Below are 15,086 nucleotides of genomic sequence, written 5' to 3'. Positions count from 1 at the left end.
CCTAGAGGAAATAAATGCATGAATTAGTTTTTCAGCATCACTCTGAGACAAGACCTTTCTAATTTTAGAGATATTGTGCAAATGCAAAAAAGCAGTCCTACATATTTGTTTAATATGCGCACTGAATGACATATCCTGATCAAAAATGACTCCAAGATTTCTCACAGTATTACTAGAGGTCAGGGTAATGCCACCCAGAGTAAGGATCTGGTTAGACACCATGTTTCTAAGATTTGTGGGGCCAAGTACAATAACTTCAGTTTTATCTGAGTTTAAAAGCAGGAAATTAGAGGTCATCCATGTCTTTATGTCTGTAAGACAATCTTGCAGTTTAGCTAATTGGTGTGTGTCCTCTGGCTTCATGGATAGATAAAGCTGGGTATCATCTGCGTAACAATGAAAATTTAAGCAATGCTGTCTAATAATACTGCCTAAGGGAAGCATGTATAAAGTGAATAAAATTGGTCCTAGCACAGAACCTTGTGGAACTCCATAATTAACCTTAGTCTGTGAAGAAGACTCCCCATTTACATGAACAAATTGTAATCTATTAGATAAATATGATTCAAACCACCGCAGCGCAGTGCCTTTAATACCTATGGCATGCTCTAATCTCTGTAATAAAATTTTATGGTCAACAGTATCAAAAGCAGCACTGAGGTCTAACAGAACAAGCACAGAGATGAGTCCACTGTCTGAGGCCGTAAGAAGATCATTTGTAACCTTCACTAATGCTGTTTCTGTACTATGATGAATTCTAAAACCTGACTGAAACTCTTCAAATAGACCATTCCTCTGCAGATGATCAGTTAGCTGTTTTACAACTACCCTTTCAAGAATTTTTGAGAGAAAAGGAAGGTTGGAGATTGGCCTATAATTAGCTAAGATAGCTGGGTCAAGTGATGGCTTTTTAAGTAATGGTTTAATTACTGCCACCTTAAAAGCCTGTGGTACATAGCCAACTAATAAAGATAGATTGATCATATTTAAGACCGAAGCATTAATTAATGGTAAGGCTTCCTTGAGCAGCCTGGTAGGAATGGGGTCTAATAGACATGTTGATGGTTTGGAGGAAGTAACTAATGAAAATAACTCAGACAGAACAATCGGAGAGAGTCTAACCAAATACCGGCATCACTGAAAGCAGCCAAAGATAACGATACGTCTTTGGGATGGTTATGAGTAATTTTTTCTCTAATAGTTAAAATTTTATTAGCAAAGAAAGTCATGAAGTCATTACTAGTTAAAGGAATACTCGGCTCAATAGAGCTCTGACTCTTTGTCAGCCTGGCTACAGTGCTGAAAAGAAACCTGGGGTTGTTCTTATTTTCTTCAATTAGTGATGAGTAGTAAGATGTATTGGGGGGATGGCAGGGGGAGAGAAGCTGCAGAGAGGTGTGTAAGACTACAATTCTGCTTCCTGGTCCCAACCCTGGATAGTCACGGTTTGGAGGATTTAAGAAAATTGGCCAGATTTCTAGAAATGAGAGCTGATCCATCCAAAGTGGGATGGATGCCGTCTCTCCTTACAAGACCAGGTTTTCCCCAGAAGCTTTGCCAATTATCTATGAAGTCCACCTCATTTTTTGGACACCACTCAGACAGCCAGCAATTCAGGGAGAACATGCGGCTAAACATGTCACTCCCAGTCCGATTGGAGAGGGGCCCAGAGAAAACTACAGAGTCCGACATTGTTTAACCCTAACCCTAACCCTATTGTTTGTTAACCCTAACCCTAACCCTAAATCTAGGTAATACCTCAGTAGTGGCGCCCACATCAATAGCAGGGTGTAGTGGCTGGATTAAGGCATGCTGGGATATGTTTAAACTGATGTCATCTATTTTCTTCTCAAAGTAATCCAGGAAATATTGTGCTGTAAAAGGAGAGTGAACTACAGGTGGTTGTCCATGAATAAGTGTTGCCACTGTGTCGAACAAGAACTTTGAGTTATGCTTGTTTTTGTTGATCAAATCAGAGTAATAGGTCCACTTTGTAGCCAGTAATGCATGCTTACAGTCTAAGATAGCATCAAGCCACGCAAGGTGGAATACTTCTAATGTTGAACGATGCCATTTCCATTCTAGACCTCTTGCTTTATGCTTGAGGTCACACAGGTAATCAATGAACCAAGGTGACTGTGATTTGGGGGAGCGGGGTTTCAACACAGGTGGTGCAATCATGTCGAGTGTAGTTTTGAGCACTGAGTTTTAAACTATCCACAAGTCTGTCTACTGACTGGGTATTTGTCAAAAGTGAGGCTAAGACATCAGGCAGTCTAGCATCTAGTTCAGTCTTAGTTGAGGAGTTGATGCATCGCTGCAGTGATAAATAAGGTGGTTGTTCCACCAAACACAGCAGCAAAACTGTAAACTTAATAAGTGAGTGATCAGAGACCACTGATGTAAGAGGCATGATGTCAATATTCATGACAGCAATACCAAGTGCGAGAACCAGATCCAGGGTATTTCCACTAATGTGCGTCGAATCCCGAATGCATTGCCGAAATCCTAATGCATCCACAATTTCCATAAATGATTTGCAGAGGGGATCAGAAGGCTTATTTATATGAATGTTAAAGTCACCAATGATCAGAATGTTATCTACACTAGTTGACAAGTTAGAGATGAATGCACCAAATTCATCTAAGAATTCAGAATATGGGCCAGGGGGCCTACATACAGTGACAAAGTAATACGGCTGATTTTTATTCTTCTGACCTTGGCAATGTGTAATATCCTGATCAGAGCAGAGAATCAGATGAGTTATATTTGTGACCCCCAACAGCTAATAAGCTAAACCTAGATTTATAAATAAGAGCAACATCCCCGCCTTGCTTCGCATCACGAGAGATGTGACTAAATGTATATGTTGGTGGGCGGGCTTCATTTAAGGGGAAGACAGCTGTAGGTTTAAGCCAGGTTTCACATAACCCAATCATATCTAAGTGATGATTAATAATTAAATCTTTGATCAACAATGATTTTGAGGACAGTGATCTTATGTTAATGAGACCCAGTCTAAGGACTTCAGTGGGGTTGACAGTTGAACTGTTTGGGTTTAGGGGTGGTTCCAGAGTAGCATATATAAGATGCCTAGAAGTAGGTTTAGGTTTGAGACATTCCACACGTGTTGTAGGTAGCAGACACAAAATCTTTGCTATTGCTGGAACAACCACTGAGCCATCCTCAATTTCAACATCATCCAGTATAGTAATGGGTATTAAGTTTGCAAAAGATATCCCTCTATGATTTTTATGGACACGTCCACGGAAGCAGGCCACAGTCTCAACTTGTTGAATTTCCCTTCCTGGCAGATAAACTGCACTATCACCATAGTGGATTTTCTGCACTAATTTCCCCGCTAAACTAATGGATTCCACAACCACATTTGTAATAAGCCTTGCAGGGTCTCGAATCATCTGCTCCGTGGCCTGCTGTAAAGTCCTAATGTTACCCTCCCTGTAGAGCTCTATGTTCGCAGACAAGATGGCGGTGCCTTCCTCAGTAGGGTGGAGGCCGTCCGGCATCAGCAGGCCACGGCGGCCCCAGAACGAAGGCCAGTTATCAATAAAGCTAAAGCCTTGCTGTCTACAAAACTGCGCCAGCCACCTATTTAATGATGTCAGCCTGCTAAACGCCTCATCAGTACCCCGGGAGGGGAGGGGACCAGAGACTATTAAACGATGCCGACACATCTTTCTGGCAAGGTCACAAGTCCTCTCGATGTCCATTTTGGTGACCTCTGAGTGCTTCATCCTGATATCATTGGTGCCGACTTGAATAACTATGACTATATCTATCTCATGTCATGTTCCTTCGTCTGTCTTCCCTTCTGCAGCGTCAGCACCTTAAGATGGGATGCAATGTCGGGAGCTCTGGCCCCAGGAATACATTTAACATCAGCCAGCATCTGTAACCTGACTTTGCGGGTGATAGAATCCCCTATCACTAAAGTCCAGTGTTTCGGCCTGGAGATAGGAGTGGAAGTCACTTGTGGGCTCGGAGAATTCACATAAGGTAAATCCAAGGGGGAGAACCGATTCACAGTTCGCAGTGGCGAGTGTGATCGGGGTGCCACAACCGGGCACCAAGCCCTACAGGACTTCCTCCCACTAGCCAAAGGGAAGTCTGGGGTCCCCTGCTGGAGCTGCTGTCTCCGCGACCCGAACCCGAAAAGCGGTTGAAGATGAGTGATAAGTAAATCTTTAAGTGCTTAACAAGAAACTGTTAATGATAAACTGCTCAGTCACTGATGTTTGCAATAATAAAAAGGTTGGCCTCCGCCAGGGCCGCACCTTGTCACCAATCCTGTTTGCGATATTCATGGACAGGATATTGAGGCGTAGTTGGGGGAGGAGGGTTTCCAATTTGGTGGGCTCAGGGTCTCATCACTGCTTTTTGCAGATGATGTAGTCCTGTTGGCTTCATCGGCCTGTGACCTCCAACACTCACTGGATTGGTTCACAGCTAAGTGAAGCGGCTGGGATGAGGATCAGCACCTTTAAATCTGAGGCCATGGTTCTCAGCAGGAAACCGATGGATTGCCTACTACAGGTAGGGAATACGGTCTTGCCCCAAGTGAAGAAGTTCAAGTACCTCTGGGTCTTGTTCACGAGTGAGGGGACAATGGAGTGTGAGATTGGCCGGAAAATCGGCACAGCAGGGGCTTTGTTGCATTTGCTCTCCTGTAGTGCTGTGACGAAAAGGGAGCTGAGCCAATAGGTGAAGCTCCTACTCTCACCTATGGTCATGAGGCTTGGCTCATGACCGAAAAAACTAGATCTCGGGTACAAGTGGCTGAAATGGGCTTCCTTCGGAGGGTGGCTGGTGTCTCCCTTAGAGACAGGGTGAGAAACTCGGTCATCCGTGAGGAGTTCAGAGTAGAGCTCCTGCTCCTTCACGTTGAAAGGAGCCAGCTGAGGTGGTTCGGGCATCTGGTAAGGATGCCTCCTGGGCGCCTCCCAAGGGAGGTTTTCCAGGCATGTCCATCTGGGAGGAGAGCCCGGGGAAGACCCAGGAGAAGGTGGAGAGACTATATCTCCACACTGGCCTGGGAATGCCTCAGGATCTCCCAGTCAGAGGTGGGCAATGTGGCACAGGAAAGGGAAGTCTGGAGTTCCCTGCTAGAGCTGTTGCCCCCACAACCTGATCCCGGATTAGCGGTTGAAGATGAGTGATGAAATGATGATGAGTAAAGACATATGTACAAATGTTGCAAACAACAAAGTTATATCCAACTATTTACATTAAAATGCAAGAAATGCTTTTTTGTACAGCTATTTATAAAACAGTAAGATGCCATACAAATTATTTGTGCCATTCAAAAAACAATTCCTGTCCAAAACAACACAGTGGACACAGGGCTCACCCACAGGAGTGTCACTCCTCCTGTTGTCCACCTGGAGGCAGTGTTGGCACTTTCCTCTGCCTTTGGTGGCTTTTTGACCAGAATGTCCTCAGTAAACACCCCCACATGGGGTGGTGACTAACCCATGTGTGGCTAGTGATGTTGATTGAATTAGTTCGTGTGTTTTTCCACCAAATAAAGGGGATGCCTTTTTTCACCTCTCTCCTGCAGCCTGACGGAACTGGCTGAACAAGGAAATGAGACTCCCATATGGTGCGTGTTTTTGCTGAAATGCGCACAGGAAAAAGTTGCGTGTTTATTATTATTCATGATTCAAATTATACTAGACCTATCAGCAGACAGAGGGACAGGACGTCTCTTTAATGCGTTATTACCGGAAAAACATAAACGTTTTACCTAAAACAGTATCTCTCCAGGAACACGCCAAGGGACAGGTCATTCTTGCCGTAGAACTCCATTGTGACAATCCTGTTGAAAACAGAAGCCCTGAGTTCTGGTCCATGTTGGCACTATCATGTGGGTCGTTCAGTAAGGGCTTACCATGGACTGACACAGGGGTTTGGGGCATTGTTGGACTGAACTGATGAACTGCTGAAGAGCACACACAGCCTCTGATGGTTGGCCGGGTTCAGACAGTCCAGCTGAGGATAACAGCAACACCACCAAGTCAGGAACCTTCAGCGGCCAGATAAGAGCATGATGCTGGTCTTTATGTCTCTATCTCTGTCTCTCTATCTCTCTCTCACTCACACACACACACCTCTGCTTGTTGAACTTTGTGTTTTTATGTTTCTTGCCTGGGACAGCAGACGGGACTAAACTCTGTCTCGTCCATTCATGCATGGCGTCGTGGTAAACTTTGGTTGTTTGTGGTTCAGACTAATGTGGACCAGCTGCAGTCTCACCTTGGAGGCCAGGCTCATGTCGTTCTGTCTGACTGCCTTCTCGTCCTCGCTGTCAGCTTTACCCGGCTGCCTGAGCGCTGCGTCCCCCATTCTGCTGTGGTTGGTGACTGAAGTCCCGGTACTGAAAGCTCCGGTACCAGGATTGATGAATGGGTCAACAGGCTCCCTCTGCTGGATGCGACCTCCCTTGGCTCGGTAGTCCGCTAGCATCTTAGCCAGATCCGGGCTGCTGCTCAGGTGCTCGACAATGCGAGTGCTGGTAAGGCTGTGGCACGGTAGCACATCAACTGGCCGCGGTGGTGCACTGCCATTGGGCTGGCCAGTGACCATGGAAAAACAGCCCGAGTCTTTAAGAAGCTGCCGCTTTCTGCGCCCATCCAGCTCTTTTAAGTCTTTGTTGAGGAGGGGTGACAGGTAGACCTATGACAAAAGAAAGGTCCACAGAAATGCAGTAAAGAATTCACAACCCTGCACAAATCAATAAAAAGGAATCAAACCGGAGCATCAAACTCATCCGGCTTTACTCTCCAAACTATCCGCCAAGCAGATGAAGACACTCAGAACATACTGCAATTGAAATCCTTTACCAATAGCTGAAACTTTTCTCAGTCATTTTAACATTTACACGATTGTGTGAAGGCACGTTAAATGAAACTAGAGTTATGTGTGTAACTATGGTTCTATTTCATTCCTCCTGACTGGCAGAGGGCGGTCCTTAGCACCTGCATTATTCCATGCGCGCAGAGGTCACGCGTGTTAACGTGACTTTGTTGGTATAAGACTCTACCTCTGAGCATGCATGCATGGAATAATGCAGGTGCTAAACACTGCCCTCTGGCGGTCAGGAGGAATGAAATAAAACCTTTAGTAGCAAGTGAGTAATGTACCACCTTCAAAAGAAAACATACTCCAGGAAACAGGGTAGACACTGCTGGAAATATTTTTGCTGGAAGCTCAGGATTTTACCATTTGTATTTTAGTAGAACATGGAAGAATTATAAAAAAAACAAACAAACAAAAAAAAAAAGCTTTATACTCTATTTTATTTTTTTTACTTTTAAATTTACTATTTTTAATTCCCCTTATCCTTGTCAAGTTTGACTGATGTGTCACATGTGCTGCAAACAAACTCTACCTCTGGGTACCAATAAAGTAATCTGAACTTGATTTGGGTGAATTTTATAGTTTTTATATGTAGGGTTCAAAAACCCAAACCCAGATTTTATGCAGTTGGGAAAAATCCACTTTAGAATGATCATTTAGAGGAAAATGCAATAAAAAAATTTAATTTACATAAACAATAAAAAGTTTGCAGTTTTGTGGAATCCGGCTTTTGCATATGAAATCTTCATATTTCCCCAATAATTTAAAATTTCAAAATTCTGCAAAGAAGAATTCTGAAAAGTCCTTAGATGAAGCACACAAAATCAGAATGAAACATGAAGTGAAGGAGAACAAGCGCAATAAGAGATTTCTGACGTCCACCAATCCTGGTCCAGATCACCTCCCAAATTTAATGGAGTCTTCTATGGGCTAATATCTATCTGTGGTGCAAATTTCGTCAAAATCCATGCAGTACTTTTGAGGAAATCCTAACAGCCAGACAGACAGACAAATAAATAAATGCAGATGACTCTATTATGTCCTTGGCAGATGTAATAAACATTTTCTAAGAATTGTGGACAGACGAAGGACGGACGGCAGGCGCTTTGCGGTGCCATAAGCTGTGTACCTGTTCCAGGAAGTAGTCCCTGCTGGGGCAGTGCATGCCGGCAGCGGTGAGCAGGAATGGTTCCCTGAAGGTGATGAAGGGAGAAATGCAGAGGATGATGTCCTTCAGCTCCTGCTTGAAGACAGCAGAAATGGACTTGAGACTGTCATCAGAAGAAGCCACCTGCTCGGCTACAAACAGCCCTGTGTCATCTTGCAGAGGATCCCGGAATAATCTGTTGGTGGGTCCATCTGAAGCTTCACCTCCATTCACACCTGCTAACTCTCTTGTCCTGAGACGTTCCCCTGACTCTGTACTTAAAGTGTCTGTCGTCTTCTCCTGGGTTTCTTCCTCGAGGAATAACGGTGAAACAGACACAGATGCAGTGGGTGCCACAGAAAATGGTGTGGACATCACCGTCTCTGGAAGCCTGGTTCCTGAAGGAGACTTTGGGTTGACTTGGAAGTGGTCAGTTTCACCATCTTTCCATAAGAACTCTGAGGCCAGACTGTCCTCGTCCTGGTGCTCCACCACTGCCACTGGTCCTGGTGCATCATCTCCCATCCCAATTCCCGCACCTTTTTCTGGACTCTCTGCAACACTTTGGTCAGCTCCCCTGTCTCCATCTTCATTTTCCTGTGCAGTAGCGCCCTCTAGCAGGCAGGGGAAAGACGTGCTTTGGGCCAGGCTGGGTGGCATTGCAAACTCATCCATTAGGAAGGAGATCTCCAGCTGGGAGTGGTAGGCCACACACACCATTTGCATGATGATGTCCTTCACCCGGGCCAGCTCATAGTCCGAGGCTCCTCTCAACTTGATGGAACAGCCCAGCTGAGGGGGACAGCCCTCAAAGAACATCAGAGTCTTCACCTCATCTGGAAGGACACAATGGTTCAGGCTGCTCAGCAAACATCTCAGAAACGTTCACCGACATTAAGACGTGCTGCTCACCACTGGGCAAGTTGAAGGTCTGCAGGTAAAACTTGTGGCAAGTCCCCAGACGAGGTTTGGTGAGTAGCTGGTCCATAGACATGACCGGGTCTCCCTGGGTCATACGACTCACCCTGTCCAACACTTGCTGCAATACCAACAAAGAAGTACGAGAGCTGATATCAGTCAAGCAGAGATGGCGTGAAACAGAGTTCTAGCCAGAACCATTTTAGTTCCAGGTAGATTACGTGATCACGTCTCGTGGCCAGGGGTCCGGGGGCCCCGGTGGCTCTGCCCCTTCAGCTATAGGGTTTTATACGTCTAAAATGTTATTGGTAAACACTATTTTAACTAATTTTGAGTGCTTTTAGATGCATTGAAAGAAAGAATAACAGACAATGACATTTATGTTGTAATATTTGTAAGACCAAAGTTCTTTTGTAAATGTTTCTGTCAAAGTCTATGTTAATAAAATAAAGAACGCTGAAAAGGTTAAAACACATTAATGTTTGATGGGCATATAGCATTTGCTCTCTTGTTCAAAAATGACACACTGTATGTTTTTCTGTCATGACAGTTTTTTCCAACATGTTTCAGTGGGATTATTATTATTATCTTAAACAATATAACCTCTAATTGCCTTATGAACAAGAGGTGAAGCTGGACTGATTTGATTGTCAGTTTTTCATTTTCACTGATTCACTGAGGCTCCTCCCCCACCCCCTCCTCTGCCCCCCACCCCCCACCCCCGCTCTCACCGTCTGTTTTCCTCTGACGTATTTGGAAACGGGGAGCCTTTAAACTGTAAAATAAACTGTGAACTTCTGAGTATATTATCAGCATCTTCCGACACAGAAGCAACTCTGGATTATGAAACATTTTTCTGGAGGATTTTTTTTTTTCCTTTTAAGTCAGAGCGGAGTCCATCTCTGTCTGCTCTAATCTCTGCTTTCAGCATTCTGCGGAGCGCTGAAAGCAGCTGACTGATGTTGTCTCTGCTGCTTGTGCTTAGATACGAAGAAAATGAGAAATATATTTCTTATTTTTTTAAATAAAACAAAAGTACGACTCTATAAGCTTGAGATACAATCGAAATGGTACATTTTTCAGCAACATTTCAGTTAATTTTTTTGGAAAATCCATGCTGGGCGGGACAACCAATTTGAACGTGAGAGCCAGGTGGAAATTTTCAGTAGTGGGTGGTACTGCCCAGCGCCACCCACCGTAGCTAGAACCCTGGTGTGAAACAAGCAATGACGGCATTAAAACGTTACCCCAAACTTTCCATAGTAGTAAGTCCCTTTGGCTGCTCCCTTGTTTGCACTCGGGGTCGCCACAGCAACTCCAAGGTGGATCTGCATGTTGAATTGGCACAGGTTTTATGCCGGATGCCCTTCCTGACGCAACTCCACATTACATGGAGAAATGTGGCAGGGGTGGGACTTGAACCCGGAACCTTCTACACTGAAACCAAGCACATTAACCACTTGGCCACCACCCCTGCTTTCCATAATGAAAAATTAAAACATGGGTTCTAATCCAGTTGAGAAAAAGCAAACTATCACTTGAAAAATATATTCTATTCAGTAAAAACAACAAATCTGAATTCAGATTGAGTGAATGAAAATAAATAATAAAAACATTCTGATGAGCTTTTTGAAAAGTTGAAATATGAACTGTGGGTAGTGATGATGACAATAATGAGCCGTTGCACTGACAGGTTTGACGTTGATGACCAGCGTGATGCCGTGCTCCAGCAACATGTCCTGAGCAATACGAGATACAGTCTTCTCCACCAGCACCAGGTTAGGACGCACGTCCATTATTCTCTGCACGTAGTTCTTCAAAAACTCTCGCTCCTGAGGCAGAGACAAAAGGACACGGCTCAGAGGAGAAGCATTACAGTGACACACTCATCAGCTGTGGTCTGGTGACCTACTGACCTGTACAACGATGGGGTCGATGGAGGTAAACTTGGTCTCCTCTCGGTACAGATACTCTATGGAACACTTCAGCAACAAGATCTTGGGATTCTTGATGTAAGTGTTCATCTGATTCCACAAAGTCAGAGATGACGACTGAGTCAAAGCTGCATTTCACACATCAACATTTACGTGAACACATCGGGTCCCGTTAACCATCATGAAGTTGCTCCAAGTTCAAATTTAAGATGTCAGATTATTTCCCAATTTATCAATACCAGCTTCAGGATTATGCAACTCCTACCATAGAAAAACTATGACAGATGCCGGAAAGTGAAGAAAACACATCTTCATGGTGCCCAAGTGGCTGGTTGGAGCGGACACCAGCAAAAACATTCATCGTATCGTGTCAGTCAGTGCCATACGGCCAAAATCAGTTCTGCACGTAGCAGAACGTTTTTACAAAGCAGGACCATGTGACAGGCCAGGTCAAGGAATATGTGCTGGTGCTGCATGTATACACATAACTGTACCCAACACATGTGGGTCCCAACTGGCAACCAGCTGGCAAATACGGACCGCAAGCATCCCATGAGGTGCCATTCAGGTCCTGGTCACAGAGATTAAGCACCTCATCCACACTTCACTATTCTCGACCAAGCCCTCTAACTCTTCCTGGGAGATCCTGAGGCGTTTCCAAGCCAGCTGGGAGACATAATCCCTCCAGAGTGTCCTGGGTTCTCCCTGGGGCCTACTCGCAGTTGGACAATTTGAGATTCTTCACCAGAAAGACTTCAGCTGTTGAACAAAAACTGTTTTTCTTATGTACGATTTGTTTAATGCTATGAAGTAAGAAATGTGGGTTAACATCTGAATCAATGTGTGCTGATTCCATGATTTTTGGCATGAGGTGTTGGAGGAGAAGATGGTAGAGACATATCCAAAGAAGGGGAAGAGGAGGAGAATTAGGAGGGTGGAAGTGAGAGTCGGGACTTCAAATGTTGGTAGCTTGACTGGTAAAGGGAGAAAACTGGCTGATAGGATGGAGAGGAGAAAGGTAGACATAATGTGAGCCCAAGAGGAAGGAAAGTAAGAGCAGGAGCATAGGCGGTGGGTTGAAGTTATATCATGGTGAGGACACGAAGAGAAATGGTGTTGGGGATATTTTTGATTTCAATTTTATTAATTTATATATAGCGCCATCTCACAACAAAGTCACCTCAATGCGCTTCACACAACAGATAATTCGTAGCAGCACAAAGTGAATTAAAATCGAAAAGGGCACAATAAAGATAAGACTTTAATGATCTCACAAGAAGTCGGTGATGATGAATGTCATCAGTGCATATGCCCCACTGGAGAAAGAAGATTTCTAGAATGTCTTAGAATAAGTGATCATGGTAAACAGGACTCGATGCTCCTCAACTGTACAAAAAGTTAAAGTGTAGGTGACACATAATGGCAGGTTTTCATGAATATTTAAGATTAAAATTAAACAAGAGTTGGAAATTTATCCTTTCTTGGTGCACAGTTCTTGAAGAGATAAATATTTGGATTTGAACTGCGCACCACTAAAAAACAGAACTTCCCTGAGAGTGCCGACATTGGACAAGAAGGAGGATGAAGTGGTGTCAGCTCCAGAACCATTACCTTAATAGTCCCATTAATTTATGGATTTTTACAGGCTACTGACAGCCCCGTTTCCACCGAGGGGTTCGGGTCAGAGCTGCACCGTGTTTTCGGTGTCAGAACAGTTCATTATTGTCAGCAGAATGACAGGTGGAATACTTATATTGATGAGCGCGCATTTGCACAGTGTCTCCACTCGACACGGAGTATTTTCAGATTATTTTATTGTTTTCTGTATCATGGAATAATGTCTCTTGACTTGCAGCACAAAGCGGCTCGTTAAGAGCAAAGACTCGATCCATCAGCTGCAACAACGGATTACAGCTGGCGCTGCTGGCACCAAACTCCCGTGTGACAAATGGACTTTTCTTCAACCAGGACAGAAGGAATTAAATTATTTTCAGATGTCATTTTGCAAAGGTGGATAAGTTTAAAGATGATCTCACTGAAACAGACAGGTAAGACTATATTATTTACTCATGTGAATGGTTGTAATATTTGATAATAACATGTTATGCTCCTAACGTACAGTACACTAACTGTATTTAAGAAGGAAACAATATTTATTTTAAAAATAGCTGATATTTTCAGTCCCTTGTCACATTTTTTCAGATTTGAAATTATTTCTAGGGAAAAACAAAAACAAAAAAATCCACACTACTATTTATTCATTTTATAATTACCATTCTGTGTTCCGAAGTCTGCCAATATCATCACTGTTGTCAGACTGAAGGTTTTCACCTTCAATCACCTTCAGACTGGACTTATGGACACAGCACTCCATTATTCAAGATTCAGGTCAGGAGATCCTGACCTTCTGAGCAGATGCTGTAGATTCATTCAAAAATTCAGGGTCTTCACTAGTTCCCAACAGGTGAACTCTGTCCACAAACTTAGTGTTGCTTCAGTAAAGACTCAGCTGAAGTCCAGTAGACTGTCATCTATTTTAAGACCCAGACTTATTCTGACAAGTGTCCAAATTTCTGGTGTATTCCAGTGCTTTGGAAATGGGGTGAAGGATCTGCTGGCGCAGACACAATGAATGTTCCTAATTCACTGAATGGTCTTCCATGACAAGACCTCAAAGACTGGTGAAGGAGTCGTGTCATCTCAGAGGGGACTCTGCGTATCAGACAGTAATTGTGGGCCGCACATGTTTCTGAGGAAGGCGACATGGAAGGCACTGAGGATCAATACAGGAGAGACTGAGGACTCTTTGCACGTCAGGAACCAAATCAGTTTCATGAGGTGGTGGATGTAGCTGGGCGCACCACCAGCGTACAACCCAAAACCTGACCTGGCACAGGCCAGCGTTTGGACCTATTCACACATAGTATTTCACACATGAGACAAAATGGATTTTTGGCAGGACACAGTATGAGGACTGACCTGGACACACAAACATTATGCAGAATAAATGTCTGCATCAAATACATAGTTTCAATAGAAGGAAGGAGATGAGGAGAAGAAGATGGTACCTTCTTGTGTGCAATGTTCTTGGTGCATGTAAAACCATTTACCACAGTGGTGTCAAACTTCTTTCCTCCTGGAATCTGAAACACAAAAAAGGCGACAAGTTAACAAGTCTGAAAGCAGCTGAAGACCACAAACTGAGTTGGTCTTCCTTGCTCAAAATATGTAATAACAAAAACCGTGCACATGGATTTTCTAACATCCGTGATGTATTAAGTACTTCAACATTTGGACGGTTCTTGACCTTCTTGATGTGGACTAACTGCCGGATGTCCATGTCATCATCACAGTTTCGGACATCAGGCCGTACAGTCTGGACCACATGTCGAACAACAGGGACGATGACGTCGCGCCAGGACAGGGACAGAGACTCACTGTACAGAAGCTGCTGCAGGAGCCCCATCATGTGGCTGTGATTGGCTGAGCTGCACAAAGAGAACTTTTCTGAGTTTTTATTTCTGATAAAATGCTTCATTACAATAAAGTTTCTCATGTGTGATGCCAGAAACAGATACTGTTTGGCTGCAAGAAGCTGACTGGTGGAATGAGTGGAAACCAGCTGGAAAAGAGGACCATATTACTGCTACTTGTTTTTTTCTGGTGTGCAGTTTTCCTGCTTTGAAAGAAAAAAAAAAGCATGTCTCTTGTTCTTCTAAATCTTGGACATGTACTGTAATTTTCACCCCTTTCAGATGGTGTCAAATCTGGGTTTGAAGCTGATGAGCTTCTATGACTATCCCTGGATGCATGCCAGTCCATCACAGGCTACTTCCTCAGCCCAGTCTGGACAATGCAGACAAAGCGAGTTGTCCAAGGACCAGTGGCGGCTGGTGAAAAAGTCTTGGTGGGGCTGCTGTGCCAATAGATTCCCTTGGCTTGTCCAGTACAGGCATTCAAGTGAACAGCCGGAAAATTACTACAATTCCACAATAATCATTTCATGTCCTTCTCAAAATCAGCAGTTTTACAGATAAAATTAACCATTTACAGCTATATTAGGCCCCATTTCTACTTTGGAAAGGAACAGTATCAAATACAACACTCAAGTTCTTGAGCAAAGAACATTTCACCATTTGACACCAATTACACATATAGTACACCAAACTGTACTGCACTGCCATTATCTTCAGACAAACAGATCCTGGGGT

At 43.9% G+C, this 15,086-nt stretch overlaps 1 protein-coding gene across 1 annotated transcript in view; it reads right to left on the bottom strand.

Annotated features, from left to right (window-relative positions):
- The window catches only part of pikfyve (phosphoinositide kinase, FYVE finger containing), a gene marked incomplete at its 3' end in the record, with an annotated part of 153,362 nt that overhangs the window by 36,179 nt on the left and 102,097 nt on the right, over positions 1-15,086 (bottom strand). The window contains exons 15-23 of the mRNA XM_034165223.1: positions 14,183-14,363; positions 13,944-14,018; positions 10,858-10,965; positions 10,633-10,773; positions 8,936-9,062; positions 8,006-8,859; positions 6,274-6,693; positions 5,909-6,009; positions 5,765-5,836 (exon numbers count right to left, since the gene is read on the bottom strand). Coding sequence (XP_034021114.1) covers positions 5,765-5,836; positions 5,909-6,009; positions 6,274-6,693; positions 8,006-8,859; positions 8,936-9,062; positions 10,633-10,773; positions 10,858-10,965; positions 13,944-14,018; positions 14,183-14,363 — 2,079 coding nt within the window. The remainder of the gene's footprint in view (positions 1-5,764; positions 5,837-5,908; positions 6,010-6,273; positions 6,694-8,005; positions 8,860-8,935; positions 9,063-10,632; positions 10,774-10,857; positions 10,966-13,943; positions 14,019-14,182; positions 14,364-15,086) is intronic.

Source organism: Thalassophryne amazonica, unplaced genomic scaffold, assembly GCF_902500255.1.
Source record: "Thalassophryne amazonica unplaced genomic scaffold, fThaAma1.1, whole genome shotgun sequence".
Lineage (NCBI taxonomy): Eukaryota > Metazoa > Chordata > Actinopteri > Batrachoidiformes > Batrachoididae > Thalassophryne > Thalassophryne amazonica.
The sequence above is the reverse complement of the archived record's forward strand: the minus strand, read 5'-3'. Positions and strand labels throughout refer to the sequence as shown.